A 16,166-nucleotide genomic window follows, 5' to 3' on the forward strand; every position below is an offset into this window, starting at 1 on the left:
GTGTGGGGGTCAGAGGTTCATAAGACTGTACTAGTGTGAGAGAAGATGTTTCATGAGCTTGCAGGATAAGTCACTCCAAAGCTCTTTGCTTACACCAGGTGTAAAAACATTCATACCTATTGTAAGCAAGAAGTAAAGTTTTAAAGGTACCTTTACTGCAAGGGTTTTTCTAGTCCAGATGAATCTAAAAAATAACTTCTGTAAAGGTATTTTCCTGGTTGCAGTACTTTCAACATTTGAGGTCCCCCAGAAAATCTCAGGAGAGTTAATGGTTTGCACATAAATAATTTCATTAAGAGCCAGCATGATTTCTTTGACAAAACAGCTACCATGGTAAAGCAAATAAGGATGATGATGTACTGACAAAGTGGGGGCATTAAGAGTCTCTTCTTTAGTGGTGGAGCTGAAGCAAATTTCCCTTTTGTGGACTATGTGAACTCTGTGTTAGCATGGCTAGCACCTGTACATTGATACAACTATTTCCCAAACTATTTACCATAGAACTCCAAATCCTGCAGAAAGTGAGGAATATTTTCCCCTTTTATCAATGGTACAGCTCAAGGTAGTGGTAGCCACCAGCAAGCCACAATCTCCTGGCTATCCTGCTGATAATACATCAACCAAATTGTCATTACAGCAGAAGAATGTGCCCTGTGTCTATAAAATTCACCACACTGTGTGCCAGGAATCCTGCCTTCAGACCTGTACTCGTTACTTAACTTTACTAAAATCAAACACACCACATCTATAAAATAAAAACAAACAAAGAAGCAAAAAACTGCTGATATTGGGTGTCATAAAAGGGTGAGAGAAATTAAAGGAGTAAAAGTTCATGGAAAGAGTAAATTATCAGGGAGGATGTGAGATAAAGATCAATGGAGATGTGAGATAAAGATCAATTGTATCAACTTTTAAATTATTGCCTGTTAGCAGTCAAATGTACACATTGTACACCTCAGGTAACACCTACACTCATTTCTTTAGCATTTACTGTGACATCATTATTGCAGGATAAATATAAATGGCACTTAGATGTTTATTGTACCATTACAATCCTTACTTTCTTTAAGATGTGTGTTTTTAATTTCTACTGCATGGGAATGGGATACCAAGATAATCCATTAAGACAGTACCAAAAAAAAAAAAATCCTGTATTGTGCTTTGGCTCCTAATTGAATAAATAACAGGTTCCACCATAATGTATCATAGCATACAGGTGACAATATGACAATATATATATAAATATATATAAATATTGATTGCTGCATGTTAGTATCAGAATTTTCTTTTAATAGCCCAACCCAGGGATTAAAGAAAAACCTGAAGCCTCTGCCACTGGCAACAGAAGATTCCATTCGGGAAAACAAAGCTGCGCTTGTAAAGGACCTGGAGAGAAAACTGCATTTCAGAGAGGATGCTAACCAACAAAGTGGTCAGCAGGTAAGAAAATCAGGTGTTATTAAAGTAAATTTCACTCATGAGCAAGACATATATGATGATGTGGGAAAAAAGGTGGTGGTGTGGGTGAGCTGCTGCACAGCTTTGCAGGGGGAGCTTTCATGTGAGCGCTGGTTTGGAATAGCAAACTGGAACTTTAAACAGAAAGCATGAGGGATGCAGCTGTAGAAAATTCACTTTGTGACTGAGCAGCATTTTTCAGTTGTGATCATCTCAAAGGCTGGTATGAATGTAAAACTTCTTTATTTTCATGGAAGTTTCTGGACATTGGCTTTTAAATTTTCGCTTTACAAGTTGCTCCATTCGTTGCACACACACATTCATACACTGTTTTAAAACAAAGAGTAATGTAACAAACCAGTTTAGGATAAGGTTTTTGTTCTTCTTTCAGTTGAACTAAAATGGGCTTTCAATTTTTTAGCATTAAACCTGTATTTCCAAATTTCCAAACTTACATGAATTGACAGGGACTTCTTGGAGAACTTTATTATAAGAATTTAGCAAAATAAAAAACCTTTTACATAGTTCAAGGAACAAAATATCAGTTCCCTCTTCATTGGAATCACTGGATCTGCGCACTGTCTATGAAACTAAAGAAGAAGTAAAAAATTAAATAGTATTTAGAAGAAGTAAAAAATTAAATAGTATTTAGAGGTTGAAATTACTAAACCTGAACAAAATGATCACTACCAGTGTCTAAGTTAGCTGCTGACAGCAAAAGATATTTACACTCATACTTATTTGCTATTCTATATGAGACCAAACCTAAATCTTGATTTTCAAATTCCTCAAACACTGGAAAGGTTCAAAGGTGGCACTTCTGTAATTGTTGCAGTAATTAGAATGCCAATGGCAATGAACTAAAATCAATAAAGGTTTCCTCTCAACTCCCAACTTTAATCCCTTCTGATTTTACTCTTCTCATCTGAGAAGAGCCTGCTCCAGCAAATTCAAGCCTGAGTTTTCTCCTCAATGAAGGCAGTGACTATTTCAACAGATGCCAGGATGGAGAGTATTTTCCAAAATTCCTGTTGCTTTACACTATACAGAACAGTCAGCATCATGAGAATAACAGGCTGGAGTGCTGCATTCACACCCATATATTCTGTCCTGTTTTTTCCTTTCACAGTTAACTCAGAATTAAAAAAGGAGACATTTTCATTCCACACATAGAATATCTCTATTAAATCAATTATTGTAATGGTAGGGCAGGGCTTACTCTGTCATAAACACAAATGCAAGTCTCCTCTGTGTGAGAGATCACTGCAAAATGGAGTACAGAATCCAGTTAGAATCTCAGATGTTGGTTTCCTTGTATTGTCTACGTGCTACTTTAAAAATTCCTTCTCAGAAAATGTGTCCTCTGGTGTATTTTCGTTTAGAGCATTGTACTGGGACCCCACATTTCAATGGCAGAGTTCATTCCCATTTGCATACCTGCAGAGCATGCAGGGACCATCCAGAACAAATGCTGCAGATGACAAGCCTGTGCCTTAAAGTCCTGGGATTGTCTTGTACTGCTACATAAAGGGCAGTAATGAACAGGAGGGATCTGCATTCTGGTGCTCTATTTATTATCTAAAATTGACTTCCATATGAAAAATGTTCAGCTCACAAGATGAGATTTTCCCAAGTGTCAGCATTCTGCACTCAGCAGGATATCTGATAATCCAGATGCACTCCTTCTGTTTCATCCAGTACATCATTCATCACCAGCAATAGAGAAATCCAGCATCAGAGCAGAGCTGGGAATTTTGCTGATGCTGCAGGAGACAGAGCAGATTCCTCTCTGAGCTTCCACAGCCATGATGACCAGGAGGTGCTGACAGAAATACAAATATGACTTTGCCAAGATTCTAACTGCAACTTTGATCAAGTACATGCAACAACAAGCCGTCATTTTTACCAGAAAAAATGGCCCTGCCCCTCATTCCTGCAGATGGTGGCAAGTCCTAGTGCCAGGTGAAACTTCGTCACAGCCAGGAGAGCTGGAAAAAATCCAGTTACACCCAAACGTATCAGGCAGATTTGCTCAGTTCTTTCCAACAAAAGGGGCAGCAATGGCTTTATGCAATCCCAGGAAGGTGTTAGGACAAATCCCAGGACAGAGCAGACCTGACTCAGTGTCTTCCTTGGCTCAAAGACAATTGAATTCCTGACTCTGCACTCCCATAAGGGCAGGCTTCACTCCTTGCCAGTGGGTGTGTGTTGTGTTGGTGCTGAACTAGGCTGCTCAAATAATTCAGCATTCTTTAACAGCAGCAGAAAAATCTGGAAATCCCACCTTTCAGAGCAGCTTCTGTAACAGGGGACCTGAGCTAGAAAAGCTAGGAAGAGAGCTAGGTGCTAGAAAACCACCTCCTCCAGCCCCATGAATAAAACTTCAGGCACCAAGGACAGGCCCCCAGCTAGCAGGACGTTTCAAAGAGCATTTCAGCTCAGCAATTAGGGTCCTCTCAGGAAGCTGTTAGCATTTTTTCTTCCAGATTGTGATGGAGAAAAGGAACAGAGGCAGACTGAGACAGAGAAATAAAAAGATAATCACTCTACTGCCCAGGAACCAGGACAAAAATCTCCTGCATTCTTGTCCTTGCTGTGGTGGATGTCTCAGTATTTCTGCAAAGTGAAAGAGGACAAGAGGACAAGGAAGATCCCATGCACTCCTCTCCAGCCCCAGAATGTTTTATTGGCACAAAGCTGGGAGTTTTCTCGTGGAGGCTGACAGTGGAGTGCTGTGAGAGCAAAAATCCAAGTCTCATCACCTCAGTGAGGGTCAGGAACTGCAGCCCCTGAGGGAAGGAGAGCACAGGCAGCCTGAGCTCCACTCCCCAAATTCTGCCTCTCCAGTCCATGGGGCCCTTCATCTGCCCTACAAGTGAAATATCTCAGCAATATTCAGATAGAATGAGTCATGTAGAATCAAAAAGGTGTGTGGGGAGAAAAGGAAAGAAGGAGACTTTGGCAAATGGAAAAATATAAATGTCTAATGGAAACTAATTCTTTTCCCCTGGTATTTGAAAGCATTCACAGGCTTCACCAATATAAATAAATCTATAAATATTTCCTCTGTTAACAGAGGAAATTCAGCTTTACAGGCAAAACTTTAGAAATTAATGCTATTACCTCCTCAACATTTTGTTATACAAATAATATAAAATAGAAAAATGATGTCATTAAACCTCAAAATCCTGTACAGTAATAAAACTAAATTAATTATCCATGCAATAATAAAGGACAGCAGAGTTAAACACCAGGGCCTGGTTTATACATTTTGGTTAAAAGAACTACAAACCATGTCCACACATCTGTGTCATTTACTATGAAGAACATCAGGTTGTGATGCTGATTGGTTGTGTTGTACATAAGACTCAGATTGCAGCCTTATTTTTAAGACAGAGAAAAAACCTACAGCAGTTTAGAAATATCCTTCACCTCTGCTAGAGAATGCTTGGTAAGAAATTTCAGAGCAGAAGAGAAGCAGGGTTTGTCCAAAAGCCTTTTGATCACTAAAAGCCGAGGCCACGTGCAGATGCCAGCTCACCACACTGCAGTAATTCCCCAACACTGATCACACAGAACCATTGGATCTGCTGCTTTTGATTCCCACTGCTGAGAGGGAGCAGGGAGAGGAGAGAGACCCCAAAGTGAGCAGGAGATTTCGGGCAGAGCAGCCCAGATTGGACTGGGAAGTTAAGGAGTGGTACAGCTTGGAAACAGATGCTGAGATGCAATACATGCCACTTTCTTAGATAAACTGTTACATGGGTTTAGAGTCATCCTGCCAAAAAGGCAATCTAGTAAAAGTTACAAAACTGGGATTAAATTGGGAAATTTGTCTAGTGTTGGCATTAAGTTGGCAACAGAATTGTTTTCACATAGTATATGGTAATCAACATTTGAGTAGAGCTCCCCTAGGCTTCCTGTTTGTGGTAATTTCCATGAGTTACTATCCTAACATCAGATTATTTTGACTCTACAAGCTTCTACTAACTGTTAGTATGTATATTCACTGAATATATATACTGTCTGTGTATTCAGTGAATCCTGCTAAAGATAAATTAAATCCTGCTAAAGATAAATTTGAACTACAACAGATGCAGGATTTTAGAACTCATATTCATATAGAAAGGTGCTTAGAATGGGAATTATTACACTCTGTGCAATTCCCCTTTTTTGCCAAAAATGTTCCCAGGTAGCAGAAAGGCCCAGGAGTTAAATTACTTGAGAAGATCTAGGAGAGCATGATCCAGCTCTGCTCTGTCACAGATTTTTGTGTTACCTTAACAGGTCCCTCCGCTTCTTTAGGTCTCAGTTTCCCACAGGTGAAATGCAGATAACAGCCCTGTGCCCTCAGATTGTCAGGAATGATGGTGACGGGGCCAAACAGATCCATCACAGAGGCAAAATGCTGTGAACCTGCACCTTCAGCAAGGCTGGCACACAGAGGAGATTTTGTTTGTAGTGCAGGACAAATACAGCCCCCAGCAGCAGCCACAGCAACACTGCCAAGGCACAGCAAAGCAAGCAGGAGGAAAGCTGCATTTCACTCCTCTATCTACCAGAACAGTACCAAACCACTTCAGATACACATTCAGCACATTTCCTAGCTTTGCTTTGGCCAGTTTTGTCTTTTACCCTTCAAACTACACTGTGACAGTATTAATACAGGCACCACTGCCTACTTCCCTTTTGCACACCATGCACACTAAACAATATGCATTAGATGCAGCAGAAATAATCGGGTTTCCAAAGCTGCAATCTTCTCAGCCTATAGAAATATATACAATTATAGATGCATTATATACATTATACTTTGTACAGAGCACTACACCACCAAAGAGGAGCCTGAATTTTTAGCTGGTATCTATAATAATTTTAAATATCTGGCTACTGTAGTGAACAAGTGTGTGAATTACTGCCGGTAAAAGTTTCATGTTCTAGGAAAGCTGCCAAAAAAGGAGCTGCAATGCTACACTTCTGACTCCAAACCAGGGCCTGAACCTTTGTACTCCTTCCCTCAGTGTCCCCAGTATGCTGAACTGCAGCCTAGTTTTAACATTGTACCCGTGGCTAAAGGGCTTCTTCTTTGTGTGTCACTTTGTGAAATATTTGTCTAAATCACAACAACAACTCTTTGCCCTACACCACTGCTGTAATCACATTCAGAAATAGGCTCATGGCTTCTGTGATGAACACAGTTCTTCAGAAAGCCATATTAACAACTCCTTTCTGTTCTTGCTAATCCTGAAAGAAAACCTACCAAACAAGCAAAAACCTCCAAGGTTATTCTCTGCATGCAGAGGTGCATTCTCTTTTCTGTCAGAGATTTCTGTTCTTTATGAGAAGTTTGGTGTAACACCTTCAGCCTCTGAATGTTGGTGTTCAGATTCTCACAGCAAAGTTAAATTGGTCTCGTTGGCTTGGTTGTAAATTGATACAAGCATAAATATGCACACAAAACAGGTTTAGAAAAGCAAAGACTGAAGTGTGAGGGCCACACACAGGAAACAGGGGCTGTGGAACCCTGACTTCAATGTATTTAAATCAAAATGTATTTTTGCAGAGCCCTGCACTTGTGCAAGGACACCCAGGGCTGCCACGGGCAGGGAGCAGCTGCCAGCAGTGACAGCCCAGCGCTGATGGCGCAGCAAAATGCTTCTGTCCTCACAAAGTGTCTCTTTTATGCCTCTTTCTGTATACCCAGGGTCACAAGCAAAGAAATGTGGGAGAAAACCTGTCCATTATAAACTTCAAAGGGTCCCATGAAATGCATTCCGTCCTCTGTTGTATTTTCTTCTGCAAGCAGACATTTGAAAAGGAGTTAGTGCCCGTATTTCTTAATGAGGTAGTCTGTAAGGAGTTAATATCCTCAGCACATCGCCAGGAAAAAAATCATACATTGCATTCACTTTTTAGGATCTAAAGCAGACTCAAGGTCAATTTGGTTACATACAACTTGAAAATGATTGCTCTAAGTTTTATTTATGTTAGTTGGTTAGATCACTTAAGACAGATCTGCACTTCTGGAGTAGAGAGGAAAAAAGATGTAATTGTCTCTATTAGCATTATTTTGTTTCATCTGTAGGCCATCATGGCTACAGCAACCATACACTATTCATTTCTCATAACATACCATGACTTCTTTTGGACAGCAATGATTCTAGAAAAAAATCCATATGAAAAACTGCTGACTAAACTCAGCTGCCTATAAACAATACTGGACTGTGCCACCAGATTGCAATATTTCAAATTTTAACTCTGTTCTGCAGCATTTTGTTCTGCACATTAACGTGGTGCCTTCAAAGTGCAATGGCAATGCCTTTCTAGCCCATTTCTTCCCTCTGCTACAGCAGCCACTCCCTGATTCTTCCATAATTCTGCCTTCCTAAAAAGAACAGGGCTGTTCTCAGTGTCAAGGGTGAAACACCAATGGCTCAACTTTCCCTTGGAACACTAGAACCAGTTCTTGCCTCCTACGTGGGAAAATTATCCATTTGGTTGGTGAGGAATCACAGAAACTCCAGTTCTACCCTGGCTTTAACAAGATGAGAATCTGATCTGTGCAGCAATTCGCTGAGAGCTGCTGCATGAGGGCAGGAAAGCTGAGGAGATGAAACTCTATCAGGCTGTGGAGATGAAACTCTATCACCCCCAAGTCTTACAAACTCCTCAAAACCCCACTGCAATATCTAAACTTTTGGCCACTTCTGTCTCCTTGGTCTCCTGAAAAAAGCAGAAGAGTTTGTCAGCTAAAATGTTTTGCTGCCTCCATCTTTTCTCCCTTTTCTCTGGAAACTGTTGGTCAAGAGCACAATCAGCAGTGAGATGGAATGGCCAAATGATCAGGGAGTGTTTTGGGATAACTGCTGGTCATATCCCAGTTGCCAGTGTTTTGGGATAACTGCTGGTTCTTTAATTAACTTCCTATAGGATTTCAGACAAGATGCATTTTCTGAACCTTGTTTTTTCAGCAAATTGAATATACCTAAGGATTGGCTACACCTTCATTTACTGCTTTCAACAGTAAATAGAAATTTACTAAATAGTAAATTAAATTTACTACATTTTCAATAGAAGCAGGAAAACTCTGGGCTTAAAACGTGCACAAATCCAGGCCTGAGCAAACTGATTTGTCTTCTACAGGTAATAGGAGATTTCCCCCAGAAAGGCAGTGCAGCTGCAGGGCTCCCCATGCCCAGGGCAAACACTGCTTTGGAGGCACAGACTGAAGCTCTTATTCTGAGGCTTCACAAGTCACAGCAAGAGAAATTTGGTCAAATGCCTCCTGGTCTAGACAGGAGATTTCCTCATGCAAAACAGCCAAGTGATAAGACATTTCTGATTGAATTCAGGGCATCAGGAGAAAGTTCATAATCACATCAAACTATCTGGAAATGTTCGTTTATGTAGGAATATGCTGGGTTTAGTGCTTAATCTGTTTAATCTTTTAAGAATTTTGCATTCTCAGTTACACCAGCTAGAAATCTGTCCAAGTTTAATCTGATGTTAATTACTCTGAAAATATTTTCCTTTCTTCTTAATTTTCTCTTTTAGTTGGTATAGTTTTCCTTATTTAATTATGAACTAAAATATACAGCATTCATTTCTATAATTAGCAAGTGACTAATACTTGAATGCAAAATCCTCAAAAATTTGGTATGTTTTAATGATTTCTTTTGATCAACAGTGTGCAGGAGTATAATTTTTTTTGACAGGGACTTAAGAGGAATTACATGTGTGATTTCTTTTGCTGCCTGTGAAAAAACTCAGTGTCATTACACTGTGCAGGCTCACGCTGCAGTATCTGTGCCTGCAAACCAAATTCAGTTTCATGACGTTCTAGCTTTATTTAGTCTTTTTTATTTTCACTTGTAGAATTGGTCTAAAAGAGCTGCAAATACCCCAGTGTGCAATACTTTTTTCTTGACCTAGAGATGGGGCAACTGAGAGAAGTTTTAAAAACTTCTATTTCTATTTTCAGTTTTGTGAGAAGGGCGAGACAATAGAGATGTTATAATTCACACCATCACTATCAGAAGCCAATTATTTCCTAATTACATTATAAGTTTTCTCAGCCTATCAGCTTTTGCCACGCCATGCTGTAAATGCCTTAAAGGCAATAACCTAAAATTATCACTTGTAGGTCCTACTACAGTGCATCTTTCACAGTTCTATTGCTCCAAAGTACCTAGTTTTATTTGAAAGCCCATCTTTTGAAACTTGTTTCTAGCTCCACTTGTCTCTCAACAATATCTCTGTCAGACACATTTTACGAAAAATTTTTTCCTTAGGATTTTTCCTCCTGAGAAGCTGAGAGGCCTCAGGAACAAAATGTAAACAATGGTTATCTGCTGCTGTGGAATGCAACAGGTGCAGCTGTGGTTGGGCTCATGTTAGATGTTTGTAATTAATGGCCAATCACAGTCAGCTGGCTCGGACTCTCTGAGAGTCACAAGCTTTTGTTATCATTCTTTTATATTCTTTGCAGGCCTTCTGATGAAATCCTTTCTTCTATTCTTTTAGTATAGTTTTAATATAATATATATATCATAAAATACTAAATCAGCCTGCTGAAACATGGAGTCAAGGTTCTCATCTCTTCCCCCTTCCTGGCACCCGTGTGAACACCCCCCCATATCTCTGCTGTTCCATGGCATTTCTAAGTCAGCATTTTTCTCTCAAAGTTTGCAGAGTGTGTGAGCTCCTGGCAGGCCCTGGAGTCTCTGCAGCTGCATTTGCAGTGCCAGGCCCTGGCAGTGTGCTCAGAGCTGTCCCTGTCCCTGTCCCTGTCCCTGTCCCTGTCCCTGTCCCTGTCCCTGCAGGAGTACAGGATCTCCAGCTTCGAGCAGAGGCTGATGAACGAGATCGAGTTCCGCCTGGAGCGGACGCCAGTGGACGAGTCGGACGATGAAATCCAGCACGAGGAGATCCCCACGGGCAAATACATTGCTCCCATCTTTGATAAGAGACTCAAGCACTTCCGGGTCATGGAAGGATTCCCTATCACCTTCACCTGCAAAATAGTTGGAATTCCTGTTCCCAAGGTACGTCACTCTCTCTGGGACTGCTAAGGAACAAAACCCAACTCCCCAGCAGTTTCTGTTCATCCCTCCTAGGCACATGGTTCTGTGGAGAGAGATCCCAAATGAATCATTTCCCCACCTTCCCAAAAGCACAGTATCTGCTCTTGAGCATGCAGCAGGCCTTGAGTGCAACCCCCTGACTACAGGAGAGACAGAACTGCTCCACCCCCAGAAATTCCAGAGAGATGAGACCTGATCTAAGCAGTAACGTGCTGAGAGCCAAGGAAAGAGAACCTGGCAGGCCCAGCTGTGACATTCAGCTTCCTGAGTTCTACCTGGAATCATTGTTTCACATTACAACTGACCTGCAAAGTTCATAATAGTCTAAAATTGTATTAGCTGTCCCTCAACTCCTGTTATTTTTCTAGTCCCTGTTAAGTTACGAGGGTGTGTCTGATCTCTACAGGTCTACTGGTTCAAGGATACAATTCTAAAATTGTATTAGCTGTCCTTCAACTTCTGTTATTTTTCTAGTCCCTGTTAAGTTATGGGGGTGTGTCTGATCTCTACAGGTCTACTGGTTCAAGGACGGCAAGCAGATTTCAAAGAAAAACACACATTTCAAAATGAACAGAGAAGAGGATGGAACGTGTTCTTTACATATTGAAGCTGCTACTAATGATGATGATGGCAACTACACAATTATGGCTGCAAACCCACAAGTAAGGTGTTTTATTTTCTTTTACAAAATCCTTGTTTCATCTTTTTCTAATATATATTAATAAGAACACAAATTAGGCCACATGTTTTGACATCAGGTGGTGACTGTATCACAAATCAGGCGTTTCAGAGCACAGGAGAGGAAACCATGTACAGATGACTGATGAAACTACTCCCCTGTTACACAGATGGTTAAAAGCACTAAGGACATTTTCCCATGTTAGTAATTCCTGCCCTATCCCCTTCCCACTCTCTGTTGCTGGTAGGTACTTTTTGAGATGTGCTGACAAGACTGACATGATGTTTCAGGCAGAAAGAACACAGCAGGAACAAACAAACAGTTACATTAGATTTGGAACTGTTACTAAACAATATTCTTTATCCAGGATGCAAAGATATGGATCTGCAAATAGTCTCATTCCCTTACACCATTCTCCTTGACCCCATGTGCTAGTTTAGCTGTTTATTTAGAAGTACATTAATCAGGGAGCTTTTTCCAGTTTTTTTGAAATTACTTTTCTGTTCAGTTTCCATATGGCTGCATTTTAAAGCAGGCCAGTACAAAGGTACCAGCAGACAGTACCTGTGGCATGAATAAATAAAATAAGCAGGGACAGGCACCACTGCCAAATGCATTGCCACAGCCTGGAAGAGTTTGGGAAAGCCCTGCTTCAACTGCAGGCCAACAGCATTTGCTTTGGGGAAGTGGTGTTCTCACTATAGCTCAGCTGCTTTATAAAAATAATCCTAATGCACTGTAAGGTTCAATATTTATGCTTTAAAGTGAAATAAGCCATTAACCAACTATTAATTGTGTTTCCATTGTGAATTGCAGGGGAGGATCAGTTGTTCAGGACACCTGATGGTTCAGAGTGTCCCTTTTCGGGGACGAATATCCACAACTCAGCCTCACAGGTGAAAGAAAAAAGTCCTGCAGAACTTCTTTATGCTTTTTACTGAAGGCATCCAAAATAGCCATTGCATTCATTGAACTTCAGTTCTCAGTCATAAAGAGGAAATAACAGCAGAAGTTCCCTCCCAACAGGTCACTTCTATGTTTTTGAAGGGCATCCTCAAATACAGGGAAGTTTAAATATGATTTCATTTACTTGTTGTAGTGGAGCTAAAGGCAAGGGATGGATAAGCAAAATGAAATTCAGCCAAAAAAAGCAAAAAGAAGTAACGGCCGCCTTGGGAATCTAAGGCTACTACATGATATAGTTAACTGGATAATCTTTCTAAAGGGAAATATGCAAGAATTAAATTACAATCAGTCCATTTCTTCCTGCCCTTTTATGTAACTCAAGCTATCTCTCCATCCTTTTCCTCAATTTCCTCCTTTTTTTTTAAGCATTGGGGGGACAAACTTGCCTTCCAAGCACAGCCATGTGATTTTTGCTTTGCAGAACACGGCCCCGGGTGCCGGAGGGAGACAAAGAGGCCGTGCAGGAACGCTTCTTCAGGCCCTACTTCCTGCAGGCTCCAGGGGACATGGTGGCACACGAGGGGCGGCTCTGCAGGCTGGACTGTAAGGTATGAACTGCTCCTTCTGCTCACTCTCACTTTCCCTACCTCTGTACATGCAGTGCTATGTGCTCTCATGTTCTTGAATGCATGCATGAACTCCATTCAAAGTTTTGATGCTTCATTTTCAATACTATTTCTTTATGCCGTTGTCTCTGAGCTGATTCCAGGGATTTCTTTTGAGCAAATATTCCATGGGATGAAGAACACAGAAAACACAACCCAGAAAACACAACCCAGAAACAGAAGGCTTGTCCAAATTACTAGATGTGCTCACAGTGTCCTTTACCAGTATGAACTCCAGAAGTTCTGCTCCATGACCAAACTCTTGAACGTAACGCAGAATAGCACAAAACCATGAGAAAGAGAGGATGCAGCAAAGAAAGAGGATTGCTTGGTGTTCAAACAAATGTTCCCATTGTACTGGAATGAATTACTGAAGGTTAATACTCCCTGAAAAGAGGGGATGCAGTCTAGTTCATTTTATGCTTCCCCAGCATGCACAGAGGCAGAAACATCCCAATTTGGCATGAAAGAGTTGTCAGAGGTTAGAGTGAATATTGAACACCTTTAGGAGAATCATGTGCCCCAACCCTCAATGTCCCTGCAGGGCAGCAAAGGTGGCAGTGCTGACACTGACCAAGGAGGGGAGAGGCTCTGAGGCACAAGTTAATGCCCTGAGGATGAGCAAGACTCATTATACTTAATTTATGATGTAAAGTTTACAAGGAGCATGCCAGAGAATTTGGTTATTCCTAGCTCTGCTGGCCTGGCAGAGCTTGTGAGGCCTTCAAGCATGTCTGGCATTGCACAGAGCTGGGAGAGAGCAGTCCCCACTCAGAAAATTCCACTTCCCTCTGTCTCTGCTTTGTAAAGTGTCGTTTGGAAAGCAGTATTCTAGACATGAGTAAGTACTGCTCCCTACTGAAAAGGTTTTTAATACTACAAAACAGTCGAATCTTGCAAAAAATACCTAATTTGTAGTGCTCTAAAGCATGCACATTCAACAGCTATGAAGTATTATATCATTCTTCATCAAATTTGACAAAATACAAAGTAATTTGTATAGAACTTTTACAATCTCTTTAAACTCTGTAGTATTTTACATCAAGGAATTTCATTTCTATTCAGCACCAAAAAAAGGAAAATAGCAGATTATTAAGAGTCTTTTGTGAATCTCATATTCTAATTTCATATTTCTAACTAAGTTTCTTCCTTTTTTACTAAGAATAGTGTAGATATTTAATGTATTTTTAAATCTTTTTACTCGTTTGCTTTCTGGGTTTCTCCCTTTCAGACGCAGTCAGCAGAGAAACAAAAACAGAAATAATTTTAGCAGAGTATAGACAGTCTTTTGTGAATCTCATATTCTAACTTCATATTTCAAACTACGTTTCTTCCTTTTTGACTAAGAAAAATGTAGATTTTTTTTTTTTAAATCTTTTTAGTTGTTTGTTTTCTGTGTTTCTCCCTTTCGGACAAAGTCAGCAGACAAACAAAAACAGAAATAATTTTAGCAGAATATAGAGAGTCTTTTTGTGAATCTCATATTGTCATTTCATATTTCTAAGTTTCTTCCTTTTTTACTAAGAATAGTGTAGATACTTAAAGTATTTTTAAATCTTTTTACTCGTTTGTTTTCTGGGTTTCTCCCTTTCTGACGCAGTCGGCAGACAAACAATACCTGAGAAATAATTTTAAAAAATGAATTTCTGGTGTAGATATTGGCACGACTGAGGTGGCATTTGCAGGAAGGGCTGGCTGTGAGTTTCCCAGCTGTGTGCCAGTGGCACCCAGCCTGGAGGTGTTCCCTGTGTCCCAGGTGAGCGGGCTGCCCACGCCGGAGCTGACGTGGCTGCTGAACGGCAAAGCCGTGCTCCCCGACAGCAGGCACAAGATGCTGGTCAGAGAGACAGGGGTGCACTCCCTGCTCATCGACCCCCTGGCCCTGAGTGATGCTGGCACCTACACCTGCCTGGCCACCAACAGGACAGGACAGAATTCATTCAGCCTGGAGCTCACCGTTGTAGGTAAGGAGCGCTGGGAAACTCACCTCCGTAATGACGTTATCTGCACGCATTTCTTCAAACTCACCTTACATCATTTCCCTACAGACAATTATATTGATAGTTAATAAATAGTTAATGCACTAGGAATAGGAAAATCTCACAGCTGTAGACACAGACATGTAATTTTTACCTATATATTTCCCTCCCCAGCTGATGAAGGAAATGTGTCACAGACATCTTTTATGGAAAATCCTTTCCTTATGGTTTTTCCTCCTGAGAAGCTGAGAGGCCTCAGGAACAAAATGTGAACATTATCTGCTCCTGTGGAATGGAACAGGTGGATCTGGGATTGGCCCATGTTGGATGTTTGTAATTAATGGCCAATCACAGCCCAACTGGCTTGGACAGAGAGCTGAGCCACAAACCTTTGTTATCATTCTTTCTTTTTCTATTCTTACCCAGCCTTCTGATGAAACCTTTTCTTCTACTCTTTTAGTATAGTTTTAATGTAATATATACCATAAAATAATAAATCAGCCTTCTGAAACATGGAGTCAGATCCTGGTCTCTTCCCTCATCCAAGAACCCCTGTGAACACTATCACAGAAATGCACCTGGTGCTGTTACCTGTACCTGTAACTAAGAGAGTGCCATAAGAGTTCTGCCTCATTATCACCCATCCTCACTTTCTCCCCAGAAAATGCTTAGGGTTTGAATTCATAATATATATGTTGAGGTATTCCAGTTTTCAGCCCGAATTTTATTGGTTTAAAAATGTTTTTAAATAGAAAAAAATTAATCTGAATATTGCTCTTTAATAAAGCCTTAAAATATGTGAGATATTGAAATTTATAGATCTGGCATTCATTTTCTGCAATGGTAGTATGTTTAGACTCATTAGATGTGCATATATTTTTTTATGAACATCAGTTCTGCCTATTATTTACTTTATAAAAGCTGTATCATGGCATTTCACTTCCCTTCCAACATCCCACTACAAATTCACAACCTATTTTGCTATCACAAGAATAACTTTTAATCGTGCTCTCCGATACTGTTCAAAGAGAAACAAAGAATGAAATACCTGTTGTTGAATAATTCTCTTTGCAGCAAAGGAAGTCAAGAGAGCCCCCATGTTTCTGGAGAAGCTTCAGAACTGTGGAGTTCCAGAAGGTTACCCTGTCAGATTGGAGTGCAGAGTTGTGGGAATGCCACCTCCCGTATTCTACTGGAAGAAGGACAATGAGACCATCCCATCCAACAGAGAGAGGATGAGGTACTGTGACACCATGCCTGAATTTGCTGTGCCTGGACCAACTGCTTGTGCCAATGTGCCTGGCTGTAATTAATGATAAGTGAAGTGCTTTCTTTTTTTAACATTTCTACTTCAGCATCTATCTGATTTTAGAATTTTATTTCACTTGGTTCCAAG

General features: G+C 40.5%; 1 protein-coding gene across 1 annotated transcript in view; it reads left to right on the plus strand.

Annotated features, from left to right (window-relative positions):
* MYPN (myopalladin) overlaps window positions 1-16,166 on the plus strand; it is a 57,230-nt gene that overhangs the window by 31,768 nt on the left and 9,296 nt on the right. The window contains exons 12-18 of the mRNA XM_005491031.2: window positions 1,296-1,440; window positions 10,281-10,502; window positions 11,054-11,203; window positions 12,037-12,116; window positions 12,608-12,734; window positions 14,548-14,755; window positions 15,845-16,010. Coding sequence (XP_005491088.2) covers window positions 1,296-1,440; window positions 10,281-10,502; window positions 11,054-11,203; window positions 12,037-12,116; window positions 12,608-12,734; window positions 14,548-14,755; window positions 15,845-16,010 — 1,098 coding nt within the window. The remainder of the gene's footprint in view (window positions 1-1,295; window positions 1,441-10,280; window positions 10,503-11,053; window positions 11,204-12,036; window positions 12,117-12,607; window positions 12,735-14,547; window positions 14,756-15,844; window positions 16,011-16,166) is intronic.

The sequence above is a fragment of the Zonotrichia albicollis genome, chromosome 7, assembly GCF_047830755.1.
Source record: "Zonotrichia albicollis isolate bZonAlb1 chromosome 7, bZonAlb1.hap1, whole genome shotgun sequence".
Lineage (NCBI taxonomy): Eukaryota > Metazoa > Chordata > Aves > Passeriformes > Passerellidae > Zonotrichia > Zonotrichia albicollis.